The sequence below is a fragment of the Salvelinus namaycush genome, chromosome 8 (genome assembly GCF_016432855.1).
Source record: "Salvelinus namaycush isolate Seneca chromosome 8, SaNama_1.0, whole genome shotgun sequence".
Lineage (NCBI taxonomy): Eukaryota > Metazoa > Chordata > Actinopteri > Salmoniformes > Salmonidae > Salvelinus > Salvelinus namaycush.
Window position 1 is genome coordinate 66,311,296 of NC_052314.1, and position 17,078 is coordinate 66,328,373.

Genomic DNA, 17,078 nt, shown 5'->3' on the forward strand with positions numbered 1-17,078 from the left:
ACGGGTATATAATATAATTTCACTACCTTGAACTAGGGCCCAGAGTTTTCCCTGAACCTAATCTGGGAAAAACTAACTCTACGTTATGACCCTCGAGCCGTCTGTCTGTCTGTCAGCTTCCAGAGGAGGATATGACGGTGACGTCATCAACTCATGGCCCTGGTGCAAATGTTGTTTGATTCATGAAGGTAGTGAGGGTGTATTTCATCTGCATGGCTTTAGATCCTGCTTGACAAACACCGTCTGGGGAGATGAATCACTTAGCAGTCTGAGGGACAATCTTTCAATACACCTTCAAGGCATCACAGGTGGTTTCGCTCTGTTTACTCTTCAGACACACTGCTTTATTTGTGTGTGTGTGTCGGTGTGTGTGTGTCTCTCTCCGCACACCTGTAAATCCTCTTATTCCAGCAGGTCTGTCTGATGTTTCTCCTCTACAGATTCCTCCTTCTGGGATGCTGTTGCTGCAGGAATACTGAGTTAAGATCTGTGACAGAGGCTTTGAAACCGCGACAGATCCTGCTGTGCTGTGTGCTTGCAATGTGTGTGTTTCTCCCAGTGTTCGTGTGTGTGTGCACACGTGTGGTTTTCTGTGTCCACAATCATCACTGTGTCCAGATGTCTGTGGTAATATATTTATGGACACACACAGAAAGCCCCTTTCCCCATCCACACCTCAGCTTTTAGATGAACTGTCTGATCCCTTTAAACAACCGACTGGACCGTCTCAATTCAATGTCATTGCATTTGTAAAACAGTTTTTTTTTTTTTTTTTTTTACAAATGACAGGGACTCGAAACGCACAAAAGGTTTTGAACACATGTAATGGAATATGTGTTTCGCTCCAGCCTCGCAGCAGGCAGTAACACTATTTATCATGGAACGCGTTTCAATAACATTTTAAACATCAACTATTACAGTTGAATTCGGAAGTGTACATACACCTTAGCCAAATATATTTTAACTGTTTTCACAATTCCTGACATATAATCTGAGTAAAAATTCCCTGTCTTAGGTCAGTTAGGATCACCACTTTATTTTAAGAATGTGAAATGTCAGAATAATAGTAGAGAGAATTATTTATTTCAGCTTTTATTTTTTCATCACATTCCCAGTGGGTCAGAAGTTTACATACACTCAATTAGTATTTGGTAGCATTGCCTTTAAATTAACTTGGGTCAAACATTTCGGGTAGCCTTCCACAAGCTTCCCACAATAAGTTGGGTGAATTTTGGCCCATTTCTCCTGATAGAGCTGGTGTAACTGAGTCAGGTTTGTAGGCCTCCTTGCTCGCACACGCTTTTTCAGTTCTGCCCACAAATGTTCTATGGGATTGAGGTCAGGGCTTTGTGATGGCCACTCCGATACCTTGACTTTGTTGTCCTTAAGCCATTTTGCCACAACTTTGGAAGTATGCTTGGGGTCATTGTCCATTTGGAAGACCCATTTGCGACCAAGCTTTAACTTACTGATGTCTTGAAATGTTGCTTCAATATATCCACATCATTTTCCTTCTCATGATGCCATCTATTTTGAGAAGTGCACCAGTCCCTCCTGCAGCAAAGCACCCCCACAACATGATGCTGCCACCCCCGTCCTTCACAGTTGGGATGGTGTTCTTCGGCTTGCAAGCATCCCCCTTTTTCCTCCAAACAAATAGATAGTCATTATGGCCAAACAGTTCTATTTTTGTTTCATCAGACCAGAGGACATTTCTCCAAAAAGTACGATATTTGTTCCCATGTGCAGTTGCAAACCGTAGCCTGACTTTTTTATGGCTGTTTTGGAGCAGTGACTTCTTCCTTGCTGAGCAGCCTTTCAGGTTATGTTGATATAGGACTCGTTTTACTGTGGATATAGATACTTTTGTACCTGTTTCCTCCAGCATCTTCACAAGGTCCTTTGCTGTTGTTCTGGGATTGATTTGCACTTTTCGCACCAAAGTACGTCTCTAGGAGACAGAACGCGTCTCCTTCCTGAGCGGTATGACGGCCGCGTGGTCCTGTGGTGTTTATACTTGCATACTATTGTTTGTACAGATGAACGTGGTACCTTCAGGCATTTGGAAATTGCTCCAAAGGATGAACCAGACTTGTGAAGGTCTACAATTTTTTTCTGAGGTATTGGCTGATTTCTTTTGATTTTCCCATGATGTCAAGCAAAGAGGCACTGAGTTTGAAGGTAGGCCTTGAAATGCATCCACAGGTACACCTCCAATAGGCTAATTGACATAATTTGAGTCAATCAGAAGCTTCTAAAGCCATGACATAATTGTCTGGAATTTTCCAAGCTGTTTAAAGGCACAGTCAACTTAGTGTATGTAAACTTCTGACCCACTGGAATTGTGATAGTGAATTATACATTTTTAAAAATCTGTCTATAAACTATTTTTGGAAAAAATTACTTGTGTCATGCACAAAGTAGATGTCCTAACCGACTTGCCAAAACTATAGTTTGTTAACAAGAAATTTGTGGAGGGGTTGAAAAACTAGTTTTAATGACTCCAACCTAAGTGTACGTAAACTTCCCACTTAAACTGTACATCGCATCTATTAATTTATTAATGATGTCGTCACTTGACTCCCTACCACCATATCTGTTGAGTAGACGGCCTCTTAATACAACACGACGAGTCCAGTCACACTACTCAACATCTTCCACTTCTCCATTACCATCGTAGCGTCGATACAGGGGACACTGAGATGCAGTACTGTAGCCGTGTATCAGACACCTCGACAGCAACGGCCTGTCATAGCGTCCACACAGATAATTGATCTAGATAAACGGCAGGCGAAGACAGGAAACAGTGAAGACCAGAGAGACTCCTCAGCACCATTTCTATCCCTCCATCTCTCTTCTTGCTCTCCTCCTCCACCTCGCTCCCTGAGGGTTTGATGAACATATATAGTACCAGGCAACAGTTTGGACATACTTACTCATTCAAGGGTTTTTCTTCATTTTTACTATTTTCTACATTGTAGAATAGTAGTAAAGACATTAAAACGATGGAATAACACATGGAATCATGTAGTAACCAAAACAGTATTAAACAAATCAAAATATATTTGATATGAGATTCTTCAAAATTGACTGAATTGAACACACCACACACAATTGAACCTGTCAAATCAAATCTGATTGGTGACGTACACATATTTATCAGATGTTATTGCGGGTGTAGGGACATGCTCTTCTCCCATGCACACAGCAAAATGCACAAACGACAACAGCACTGCTACATGGTATTTAATCAAAGCAACTCGGAAAATAAAAGAATGGCATTTTGGGCCCCATATAAATAATCCCCCTGATTAGCAGGAACAGAGTCCACAGTAGAATACTTCTCAATACAGACATTACAAACAGTCAGTGGTTTCCAGAAAACAAGAGTCCACAGAGAATGGGCTTCACCAGTGCTGCTGGTATTGAAGGTGCAGAAGTACAGCGGTGTGTGGGTGTGTGTGGGTGGGTCACTACTCGTTGAGCTGACAGAGCAGGGCTGAGGCCTTGGTGATCCAGTAGTCACTAGGCAGGCTGGACGGCAGCATCACCGTCACCACAAAGTTAGTAGAGTGGCCTGAGGGAGAGAACACACAGGTCTGTTACTATCTGGACATGATGCAGAGGACCAGAGAACACACAGGTCTGTCACTATCTGTACATGATGTAGAGAACCAGAGAACACACGGGTCTGTTACTATCTGTACATGATGCAGAGGACCAGAGAACACACAGGTCTGTCACTATCTGTACATGATGCAGAGGACCAGAGAACACACAGGTCTGTTACTATCTGGACATGATGTAGAGGACCAGAGAACACACAGGTCTGTTACTATCTGTACATGATGTAGAGGACCAGAGAACACACAGGAGAACACACAGGTCTGTTACTATCTGTACATGATGTAGAGAACCAGAGAACACACAGGTATGTTACTATCTGTACATGATGAGAGGACCAGAGAACACACAGGTCTGTTACTATCTGGACATGATGTAGAGGACCAGAGAACACACAGGTCTGTTACTATCTGGACATGATGTAGAGGACCAGAGAACACACAGGTCTGTTACTATCTGGATATGATGCAGAGGACCCTCAGGTCTGTTACTATCTGGACATGATGCAGAGGACCAGAGAACACACAGGTCTGTTACTATCTGTACATGATGTAGAGGACCAGAGAACACACAGGTCTGTTACTATCTGTACATGATGTAGAGGACCAGAGAACACACAGGTCTGTTACTATCTGTACATGATGTAGAGGACCAGAGAACACACAGGTCTGTTACTATCTGTACATGATGCAGAGGACCAGAGAACACACAGGTCTGTTACTATCTGGACATGATGTAGGGGACCAGAGAACACACAGGTCTGTTACTATCTGTACATGATGCAGAGGACCCTCAGGTCTGTTACTATCTGTACATGATGTAGAGGACCAGAGAACACACAGGTCTGTTACTATCTGTACATGATGCAAATGACCCTCAGGTCTGTTACTATCTGGACATGATGCAGAGGACCAGAGAACACACAGGTCTGTTACTATCTGTACATGATGTAGAGGACCAGAGAACACACAGGTCTGTTACTATCTGTACATGATGCAGAGGACCAGAGAACACACAGGTCTGTTACTATCTGGACATGATGTAGAGGACCAGAGAACACAAAGGTCTGTTACTATCTGTACATGATGTAGAAGACCAGAGAACACACAGGTCTGTTACTATCTGTACATGATGCAGAGGACCCTCAGGTCTTTTACTATCTGTACATGATGTAGAGGACCAGAGAACACACAGGTCTGTTACTATCTGTACATGATGCAGAGGACCCTCAGGTCTGTTACTATCTGTACATGATGTAGAGGACCAGAGAACACACAGGTCTGTTAGTATCTGTACATGATGTAGAAGACCAGAGAACACACAGGTATGTTACTATCTGTACATTATGTAGAGAACCAGAGAACACACAGGTCTGTTACTATCTGTACATGATGTAGAGGACCCTCAGGTCTGTTACTATCTGGACATGATGTAGAGAACCAGAGAACACACAGGTCTGTTACTATCTGTACATGATGCAGAGGACCAGAGAACACACAGGTCTGTCACTATCTGTACATGATGTAGAGGACCAGAGAACACACAGGTCTGTTACTATCTGTACATGATGTAGAGGACCAGAGAACACACAGGTCTGTCACTATCTGGACATGATGCAGAGGACCAGAGAACACACAGGTCTGTTACTATCTGTACATGATGTAGAGGACCAGAGAACACACAGGTCTGTTACTATCTGTACATGATGTAGAGGACCAGAGAACACACAGGTATGTTACTATCTGTACATGATGTAGAGGACCAGAGAACACACAGGTCTGTTACTATCTGTACATGATGCAGAGGACCCTCAGGTCTGTTACTATCTGGACATGATGCAGAGGACCAGAGAACACACAGGTCTGTTACTATCTGTACATGATGTAGAGGACCAGAGAACACACAGGTCTGTTACTATCTGTACATGATGTAGAGGACCAGAGAACACACAGGTCTGTTACTATCTGTACATGATGTAGAGGACCAGAGAACACACAGGTCTGTTACTATCTGTACATGATGCAGAGGACCAGAGAACACACAGGTCTGTTACTATCTGGACATGATGTAGGGGACCAGAGAACACACAGGTCTGTTACTATCTGTACATGATGCAGAGGACCCTCAGGTCTGTTACTATCTGTACATGATGTAGAGGACCAGAGAACACACAGGTCTGTTACTATCTGTACATGATGCAAATGACCCTCAGGTCTGTTACTATCTGGACATGATGCAGAGGACCAGAGAACACACAGGTCTGTTACTATCTGTACATGATGTAGAGGACCAGAGAACACACAGGTCTGTTACTATCTGTACATGATGCAGAGGACCAGAGAACACACAGGTCTGTTACTATCTGGACATGATGTAGAGGACCAGAGAACACAAAGGTCTGTTACTATCTGTACATGATGTAGAAGACCAGAGAACACACAGGTCTGTTACTATCTGTACATGATGCAGAGGACCCTCAGGTCTTTTACTATCTGTACATGATGTAGAGGACCAGAGAACACACAGGTCTGTTACTATCTGTACATGATGCAGAGGACCCTCAGGTCTGTTACTATCTGTACATGATGTAGAGGACCAGAGAACACACAGGTCTGTTAGTATCTGTACATGATGTAGAAGACCAGAGAACACACAGGTATGTTACTATCTGTACATTATGTAGAGAACCAGAGAACACACAGGTCTGTTACTATCTGTACATGATGTAGAGGACCCTCAGGTCTGTTACTATCTGGACATGATGTAGAGAACCAGAGAACACACAGGTCTGTTACTATCTGTACATGATGCAGAGGACCAGAGAACACACAGGTCTGTCACTATCTGTACATGATGTAGAGGACCAGAGAACACACAGGTCTGTTACTATCTGTACATGATGTAGAGGACCAGAGAACACACAGGTCTGTCACTATCTGGACATGATGCAGAGGACCAGAGAACACACAGGTCTGTTACTATCTGTACATGATGTAGAGGACCAGAGAACACACAGGTCTGTTACTATCTGTACATGATGTAGAGGACCAGAGAACACACAGGTATGTTACTATCTGTACATGATGTAGAGGACCAGAGAACACACAGGTCTGTTACTATCTGTACATGATGCAGAGGACCCTCAGGTCTGTTACTATCTGGACATGATGCAGAGGACCAGAGAACACACAGGTCTGTTACTATCTGGACATGATGTAGAGAACCAGAGAACACACAGGTCTGTTACTATCTGTACATGATGCAGAGGACCAGAGAACACACAGGTCTGTTACTATCTGGGCATGATGTAGAGGACCAGAGAACACACAGGTCTGTCACTATCTGTACATGATGTAGAGGACCAGATAACACACAGGTCTGTTACTATCTGGACATGATGTAGAGGACCAGAGAACACACAGGTCTGTTACTATCTGGACATGATGCAGAGGACCAGAGAACACACAGGTCTGTCACTATCTGTACATGATGTAGAGGACCAGAGAACACACAGGTCTGTTACTATCTGTACATGATGCAGAGAACCCTCAGGTCTGTTACTATCTGTACATGATGTAGAGGACCAGAGAACACACAGGTCTGTTACTATCTGGACATGATGCAGAGGACCAGAGAACACACAGGTCTGTTACTATCTGCACATGATACAGAGGACCAGAGAACACACAGGTCTGTTACTATCTGTACATGATGCAGAGGACCAGCACCAGCCCTGAAGAACAAATTACTAGCTTGATCACCACCTGGGTCCACTTTACTAGGGACCAGTGAGGGACAGGGCTGGAGATAGGTAGTAGGGCTCTAGGTAGGTAGGTAGTAGGGCTCTAGGTAGGTAGGTAGTAGGGCTCTGGGTAGTTAGGTAGGTAGTAGGGCTCTGGGTAGGTAGGTAGTAGGGCTCTAGGTAGGTAGGTAGTAGGGCTCTAGGTAGGTAGGTAGTAGGGCTCTAGGTAGGTAGGTAGGTAGGTAGTAGGGCTCTATGTAGGTATGTAGGTAGTAGGGCTCTAGGTAGGTAGGTAGGTAGTAGGGCTCTGGGTAGGTAGGTAGGTAGGTAGGTAGGTAGTAGGGCTCTATGTAGGTATGTAGGTAGTAGGGCTCTAGGTAGGTAGGTAGGTAGTAGGGCTCTGGGTAGGTAGGTAGGTAGGTAGGTAGGTAGGTAGGTAGGTAGGTAGGTAGGTAGGTAGGTAGGTAGGTAGGTAGAGAGTAGGGCTCTAGGTAGGTAGGTAGTAAACTGACATTTATTCCTGATTTATTATTTGACCATGCTTGTCATTTATGAACATTTTGAACATCTTGGCCATGTTCTGTTATAATCTCCACCCGGCACAGCCAGAAGAGGACTGGCCACCCCTCATAGCCTGGTTCCTCTCTAGGTTTCTTCCTAGGTTTTGGCCTTTCTAGGGAGTTTTTCCTAGCCACCGTGCTTCTACACCTGCATTGCTTGCTGTTTGGGGTTTTAGGCTGGGTTTCTGTACAGCACTTCGAGATATTAGCTGATGTACGAAGGGCTATATAAAATAAACTTGATTGATTGATTGATAGTAGGGCTCTGGGTAGGTAGGTTGGTAGGTAGTAGGGCTCTGGGTAGGTAGGTAGTAGGGCGCTAGGTAGGTAGGTAGGTAGGTAGTAGGGCTCTAGGTAGGTAGGTAGGTAGGTAGTAGGGCTCTAGGTAGGTAGGTAGTAGGACTCTAGGTAGGTAGGTAGGTAGTAGGGCGTTAGGTAGGTAGGTAGGTAGTAGGGCTCTAGGTAGGTAGGTAGTAGGGCTCTAGGTAGGTAGGTAGGTAGTAGGGCTCTAGGTAGGTATGTAGGTAGGTAGTAGGGCTCTAGGTAGGTAGTAGGGATCTAGGTAGGTAGTAGGGATCTAGGTAGGTAGGTAGTAGGGCTCTAGGTAGGTAGGTAGGTAGTAGGGCTTTAGGTAGGTAGTAGGGCTCTAGGTAGGTAGGTAGGTAGGTAATAGGGCTGGAGGTAGGTAGTAGGGCTCTAGGTAGGTAGTAGGTCTCTAGGTAGGTAGATAGTAGGGCTCTAGGTAGGTAGGTAGGTAGTAGGGCTCTAGGTAGGTAGGTAGGTAGGTAGGTAGTTGGGCTCTAGGTAGGTAGGTAGTAGGGCTCTAGGTAGGTAGGTAGTAGGGCTCTAGGTAGGTAGGTAGTAGGGCTCTAGGTAGGTAGGTAGGTAGGTAGGTAGTAGGGCTCTAGGTAGATAGGTAGTAGGGCTCTAGGTAGGTAGGTAGGTAGGTAGGTAGTAGGGCTCTAGGTAGGTAGGTAGGTAGGTAGGTAGTAGGGCTCTAGGTAGGTAGGTAGTAGGGCTCTAGGTAGGTAGGTAGGTAGGTAGGTAGGTAGTAGGGCTCTAGGTAGGTAGGTAGTAGGGCTCTAGGTAGGTAGGTAGTAGGGCTCTAGGTAGGTAGGTAGTAGGGCTCTAGGTAGGTAGGTAGGTAGGTAGGTAGGTAGTAGGGCTCTAGGTAGGTAGGTAGTAGGGCTCTAGGTAGGTAGGTAGTAGGGCTCTAGGTAGGTAGGTAGTAGGGCTCTAGGTAGGTAGGTAGTAGGGCTCTAGGTAGGTAGGTAGGTAGGTAGGTAGGTAGTAGGGCTCTAGGTAGGTAGGTAGTAGGGCTCTAGGTAGGTAGGTAGGTAGGTAGTAGGGATCTAGGTAGGTAGGTAGGTAGGTAATAGGGCTGGAGGTAGGTAGTAGGGCTCTAGGTAGGTTCCCTCTAGGTAGGTTCCCGAATTGAGTCTGTTCTGAGGGCAAAAGGGGGTGCAACTGAATATTAGGTAGGTGTCCTTACCTGTAGTAGACAAAGTCCCAGCCCTAGCTGAGGTCTTGTACAGCGGAGCCTGGTAGAGAGACGGATCAGGGTCATAGTTCTGCTGGGGTTCGAAGTGCACCACGGGAAGCATGGCGTTCATCACCCGCGGCAACGCATCCTCGATCACCATGTTGACGTCGTCCCAGCGACTGGCGTCCATGAACATCCCGTGCACCAGCACGCCGTCGTTGATGGTGGGTAGCTATGGAGACAGAGTGGTACTGTAGTTACCATAATATGATACATTATGATTAGAGGCCTGGGTTTTGGACAATCATGTCACATGACCTGGTTTTGAACCTTTAGTTAAAGCTGTATCGTCCAGCACCATCTTCAGACAGTCGTTTTCATTTTAGGTCTAATTCTCATTTCTGGATGAGGCTTTAAATAAAGGTTCACATCTAGGTCATGTGACATGGTGGTCCAGAACACAGGGTCCTAATAATGATCCAGATACGGTTCTAAAGCCATCTCTGCAGGACCTGACTAGTTGACTAATTCACTGATCTAAACATCCCACAGAGGTCAAAGTGTGTTGGAGTCATTTCTATCAGCGAGTAGTTTAGCTCCTTCATGTTTTACAGTCAGACTTTGCTTTGGAGGCAGGATGCAGTAAACTCCTTCCTGCCCTCAGGGCAACCAGTCTAAATATGTCCCTCTCCCCTCCCTGTAGCTACCTCAGAGTCCATGTCCAGCTCGCCCCCAGCCGGTAGGGTCTTCAGCGCCTCGCTCACGGCCCCCTGGTCTAGGTAGACCGGCAACACGTTGAAACGGAAGTTGAGCTCGTCGATGGGGAGGTTATAGGTCCTGGCGTGGTTCTGTAGCGCCCCTACAGGACAGGAGGGGGAACAGCACAACAGCATTTCAACATCTCAGTAACCAGTTTGGTACTTTACTTTGGACTGATCCCAGGCCTGTTCAATAATAACAGGATTTATAAATATACAGCACCTCTCTCAAACCCAACAACATCTCAGTAACTGGACTGTAACCCAGTTTGGTACTTTACTTTGGACTGATCCCAGGCCTGTTCAATAATAACAGGATTTATAAATATACAGCACCTCTCTCAAACCCAACAACATACTATATCAGTGGTCACCAACCGGTCCATCTCCAAGGCATTTCTAGTCCATCGCCAAACATTTCTGTAAAAAGCCCAACGATAAAGCCTTGTGTTCCTATTTTTATATTAGTCTCGGGCTGTTGGTGGTAGGTGCAGCCATCTCAGCTGCCCTGCGCGCCGGGTATGTGACTGAAGGTACAAACTCTGCCTTCCCAGTGGGCCTGGAGAGGAAATCAAGAGCACTATGCCACCGCTGGCCAATCAGATGCTCAGATGACCATGTTTGCAGTAACTTAGCAGGCATGTAAGAAAGCTACGGCAAAATTGATACGGTGATATTTCAAAACGTTTAAAACCACGACTAGAGAGAGACTGTCAACGAATACAGCAGAGAGCTGCTGTTTTTAAACTTTAAAACCACGACTAGAGAGAGACTGTCAACGAATACAGCAGAGAGCTGCTGTTTTTAAACTTTAAAACCACGACTAGAGAGAGACTGTCAACGAATACAGCAGAGAGCTGCTGTTTTTAAACTTTAAAACCACGACTAGAGAGAGACTGTCAACGAATACAGCAGAGAGCTGCTGTTTTTAAACTTTAAAACCACGACTAGACTAGAGAGAGACTGTCAACGAATACAGCAGAGAGCTGCTGTTTTTAAACTTTAAAACCACGACTAGAGAGAGACTGTCAACGAATACAGCAGAGAGCTGCTGTTTTTAAACTTTAAAACCACGACTAGAGAGAGACTGTCAACGAATACAGCAGAGAGCTGCTGTTTTTAAACTTTAAAACCACGACTAGAGAGAGACTGTCAACGAATACAGCAGAGAGCTGCTGTTTTTAAACTTTAAAACCACGACTAGAGAGAGACTGTCAACGAATACAGCAGAGAGCTGCTGTTTTTAAACTTTAAAACCACGACTAGAGAGAGACTGTCAACGAATACAGCAGAGAGCTGCTGTTTTTAAACTTTAAAACCACGACTAGAGAGTAGAGACTGTAAGCAAGAGAGAGACTGTCAACGAATACAGCAGAGAGCTGCTGTTTTTAAACTTTAAAACCACGACTAGAGAGAGACTGTCAACGAATACAGCAGAGAGCTGCTGTTTTTAAACTTTAAAACCACGACTAGAGAGAGACTGTCAACGAATACAGCAGAGAGCTGCTGTTTTTAAACTTTAAAACCACGACTAGAGAGAGACTGTCAACGAATACAGCAGAGATATGCTGTTTTTATGAGTTAGTTCATGTTTAAGTTCCTACTCGGCACTGTCAACACTTTGTATTCAACACTTTTATAAACCATAAAATGCAGGTTCTTCCTATTTCTACTCAGCGCTGCAACAAGCACTGCAGCTGTAATGAATGAGGAGGAAAGTGTAGACACAGTGGAGACGGTGTGTACTGACCAGTGAGGAAGCCCTGAGGGAAGAATAGTCCAGAGATCCAGAAGGATTTGGGCTGACCCCGTGTGATCCAGTTCTACACAAACACACAGACAGAGAGGAAGTTGGTTTCCCTGCATGAACACACACACACACACACACACGCGCGCACACACACATGAAGGGGAGAGTGATTTTGTTTGGGTTATGTTAATCTCAGTTCCCAGAACCTAATGTTAAGGCTGTCACCAGAGACTGGGGTTCTGTTCATCTCGGTCGGTCTGTGTGTAGACATTTAGGGATTGTGTAACACACAGTAAGACCAGTCTCCCGGAACAGACGCTTCAGTCTGGGGCGACGGAGCGAGTGCACAGAGAGAAAGAGAGATGGACGGAGAGCAGAGAGAGAGAGATTATTATCTAGTTCACTGGTTTTGGCAATGTTAACATCTGTTTCACATGCTAATAGAACATGTAAATTGATAGAGGAGAGGGAAGACTGGAGATAGAGACAAGCAAAGAGAGAGAAGACTAGGGAGAGAGAGGGAGAACAAAGAGAGAGAAGACTAGGGAGAGAGAGGGAGAAAAAAGAGAGAGAAGACTAGGGAGAGGGAAAGAGAGCGAGAGAGAGATAGAGATGGGCAAATACAGAACAAGGGCACAGAAGAATAGAACGTGGGAGAAAGAGACGAGAAAGAAGTCAGTCTGAAGTGGACGGTGTGCTGCTAATGTTTAAACATGATTCTCTCATCACATCTCACTACCCCTGATAATGACTGTGTGTGTGTGTGTGTGTGTGTGTGTGTGTGTGTGTGTGTGTGTGTGTGTGTGTGTGTGTGTGTGTGTGTGTGTGTGTGTGTGTGTGTGTGTGTGTTTCTGCCTGAGAGGAGTTCCTGTAAGCACCGCACCATATGTTAAAAGAGTCTTCCCGTCTGAGCTAATGAGAAAATCCACATTCGTGTGTGTGTGTGTGTGTGTGTGTGTGTGTGTGTGTGTGTGTGTGTGTGTGTGTGTGTGTGTGTGTGTGTGTGTGTGTGTGTGTGTGTGTGTGTGTGTGTGTGTGTGAGTGTGTGTGTGTGTGTGTGAGTGAGAGTGATCACAGAAATGTTAACAACAAGAGGACGCATACATAGATGTTCAGTTTCCACTGTATCATACTACATTGCCTACATATGTAAAACACACTCATGCACATACAAACACAACAGTCTCCCATCTGACGTAATGACAACACACAAACACAACAGTCTCCCATCTGATGTAATGACAACATACAAACACAAGAGTCTTCTTATCTGATGTAATGACAACACACAAACACAAGAGTCTTCCCATCTGATGTAATGACAACACACAAACACAAGAGTCTTCCCATCTGATGTAATGACAACACACAAACACAAGAGTCTTCCCATCTGATGTAATGACAACACACAAACACAAGAGTCTTCCCATCTGATGTAATGACAACACACAAACACAAGAGTCTTCCCATCTGATGTAATGACAACACACAAACACAAGAGTCTTCTTATCTGATGTAATGACAACACACAAACACAAGAGTCTTCTTATCTGATGTAATGACAACACACAAACACAAGAGTCTTCCCATCTGATGTAATGACAACACACAAACACAAGAGTCTTCCCATCTGATGTAATGACAACACACAAACACAAGAGTCTTCCCATCTGATGTAATGACAACACACAAACACAACAGTCTTCCCATCTGATGTAATGACAACACACAAACACAAGAGTCTTCCCATCTGATGTAATGACAACACACAAACACAACAGTCTTCCCATCTGATGTAATGACAACACACAAACACAAGAGTCTTCTTATCTGATGTAATGACAACACACAAACACAAGAGTCTTCCCATCTGATGTAATGACAACACACAAACACAACAGTCTTCCCATCTGATGTAATGACAACACACAAACACAACAGTCTTCCCATCTGATGTAATGACAACACACAAACACAAGAGTCTTCCCATCTGATGTAATGACAACACACAAACACAAGAGTCTTCCCATCTGATGTAATGACAACACACAAACACAACAGTCTTCCCATCTGATGTAATGACAACACACAAACACAAGAGTCTTCTTATCTGATGTAATGACAACACACAAACACAAGAGTCTTCCCATCTGATGTAATGACAACACACAAACACAAGAGTCTTCTTATCTGATGTAATGACAACACACAAACACAAGAGTCTTCTTATCTGATGTAATGACAACACACACACACAACAGTCTTCCCATCTGATGTAATGACAACACACAAACACAAGAGTCTTCCCATCTGACGTAATGACAACACACAAACACAAGAGTCTTCCCATCTGATGTAATGACAACACACAAACACAAGAGTCTTCCCATCTGATGTAATGACAACACACAAACACAAGAGTCTTCCCATCTGATGTAATGACAACACACAAACACAAGAGTCTTCCCATCTGATGTAATGACAACACACAAACACAAGAGTCTTCCCATCTGATGTAATGACAACACACAAACACAAGAGTCTTCCCATCTGATGTAATGACAACACACACACACAACAGTCTTCTTATCTGATGTAATGACAACACACACACACAAGAGTCTTCTTATCTGATGTAATGACAACACACAAACACAAGAGTCTTCTTATCTGATGTAATGACAACACACAAACACAAGAGTCTTCTTATCTGATGTAATGACAACACACACACACAAGAGTCTTCTTATCTGATGTAATGACAACACACAAACACAAGAGTCTTCTTATCTGATGTAATGACAACACACACACACAAGAGTCTTCTTATCTGATGTAATGACAACACACAAACACAAGAGTCTTCTTATCTGATGTAATGACAACACACACACACAAGAGTCTTCTTATCTGATGTAATGACAACACACAAACACAAGAGTCTTCTTATCTGATGTAATGACAACACACAAACACAAGAGTCTTCTTATCTGATGTAATGACAACACACACACACAAGAGTCTTCTTATCTGATGTAATGACAACACACAAACACAAGAGTCTTCTTATCTGATGTAATGACAACACACAAACACAAGAGTCTTCTTATCTGATGTAATGACAACACACACACACAAGAGTCTTCTTATCTGATGTAATGACAACACACAAACACAAGAGTCTTCTTATCTGATGTAATGACAACACACACACACACAAGAGTCTTCTTATCTGATGTAATGACAACACACAAACACAAGAGTCTTCTTATCTGATGTAATGACAACACACACACACAAGAGTCTTCTTATCTGATGTAATGACAACACACAAACACAAGAGTCTTCTTATCTGATGTAATGACAACATCCACTCACGTAAATAAGTAAATATAGTGTTTCACTGTGTCGTAGTACATCAATACATATGTACACAAATAGTGGTTTGGGGGTAAATTGACTCATGACTTAAAGAGAGGTTCATTGACCCAACTGTACAGCAAGTCATGTGTCTATGAGAGAGAGATGTCTGTGTCACCTCTATGAAGCAGGTCCTGAGGGCCAGGTCTTTAACCCAGCTGGCCAGGGGTTTGAGGGAGGGGTAGGCTGAGGTGCTCCAGTGGTTTGGAACCTGGTTGTTGAGGAAACTGGTGTAGATCCTCTCCATCTCCTCTGACATCACCACCAGCCCTGCTATAGCCTTCTGGAGGGTACACAGAGACACCTGGGAAGGGAGGGAGGGAGGGGAGGGAGATGGGGAGGAGAAGTGTTTGTGGGTGTTTATTTGAGCCATCCACAAGACAACATCATAAACCCAGAGGTCACCACTGCAGTAAGGATATGCCAACAATGTGGCTGCAGCATCTGTCCATATAAACACACACAGAGCAGCATCTGTCCATATAAACACACACAGAGCAGCATCTGTCCATATAAACACACACAGAGCAGCATCTGTCCATATACACACATACAGAGAAGCATCTGTCCATATAAACACACACAGAGCAGCATCTTACATTTATATATATATATATCTTACAGTATATTACATTTACTTAAGTATTCAACCTTTGCTATGAAACTGGAAATTGAGCTCAGGTGCATCCTGTTTCCATTGATCATTCTTGAGATCAGTGGAGGCTGCTGAGGGGAGGACGGCTCACAGTAATGTCTGGTACGGAGCAAATGGAACGGCATCAAACACACGGATGTATTTGTGTATTTGATACCATTCCACTGATTCTGTTCCAGTCATTACAACGAGCCCATCCTCCCAAATTAAGGTGCCACCAACCTCCTGTGCTTGAGATCTATATAAGGTACCCACAGTTGAGAGTGCATGTCAGAGCAAAAACCAAGCCATGAGTTCAAAGAAATTGTCCGTAGAGCTCCGAGACAGGATTGTGTCGAGGCACAGATCTGGGGAAGGGTACCAAAAAATGTCTGGAGAATTGAAGGTCCACAAGAACACAGTGGCCTCCATCATTCTTAAATGGAAAAGTTCGGAACCACCAAGACTTTTCCAAGAACTGGCCACCCGGCCAAACTAAGCAATCGGGGGAGAAGGGCCTTGTTCAGGGAGGTGACCAAGAACCCGATGGTCACTCTGACAGAGCTCCAGAGTTTCTCTGTGGAGATGGGAGAACCTTCCAGATGGACAATCATCTCTGCAGCACTCCACCAATCAGGCCTTTACAGTAGAGTGGCAAGACGGAAGCCACTCCTCAGTAAAAAGACACATGACAGCCTACTTGGAGTTTGCCAAGAGGCGCCTAAAGGACTCTCAGACCATGAGAAACAAGATTCTCTGGTCTGATGAAACCAAGATTGAACACTTTGGCCTGAATGCCAAACGACACGTCTGGAGGAAACTTTGCACCATCCCTACAGTGAAGCATGGTGGTGGCAGCATCATGCTGTGGGGATGTTTTTCAGCGGCAGGGACTGGGAGAATAGTCAGGATCGAGGGAAAGATGAACGGAGCAAAGTACAGAGAGATCCTTGATGAAAACCTGCTCCAGAGCGCTGAGGACTGGGGCAAAGGTACACCTTCCAACAGGACAACAATCCTAAGCAAACAGCCAAGACAATAAAAATGGCTTCGGGAAAAGTCTCTGAAGCGACATACCCAAGAAGAATCGAGGCTGTAATCACTGCC

The 17,078-nt window shown here is 44.4% G+C and overlaps 1 protein-coding gene across 1 annotated transcript in view; it reads right to left on the reverse strand.

Annotated features, from left to right (window-relative positions):
• Nucleotides 1-3,231: 3,231 nt before the first annotated feature.
• Nucleotides 3,232-17,078, reverse strand: part of dnah6 (dynein, axonemal, heavy chain 6) — a 168,135-nt gene continuing 154,288 nt past the window's right edge. Inside the window, exons 68-72 of the mRNA XM_038999073.1 lie at nucleotides 15,456-15,641; nucleotides 11,918-11,990; nucleotides 10,117-10,268; nucleotides 9,419-9,641; nucleotides 3,232-3,577 (exon numbers count right to left, since the gene is read on the reverse strand). Coding sequence (XP_038855001.1) covers nucleotides 3,474-3,577; nucleotides 9,419-9,641; nucleotides 10,117-10,268; nucleotides 11,918-11,990; nucleotides 15,456-15,641 — 738 coding nt within the window. The 3' untranslated portion in view covers nucleotides 3,232-3,473. The remainder of the gene's footprint in view (nucleotides 3,578-9,418; nucleotides 9,642-10,116; nucleotides 10,269-11,917; nucleotides 11,991-15,455; nucleotides 15,642-17,078) is intronic.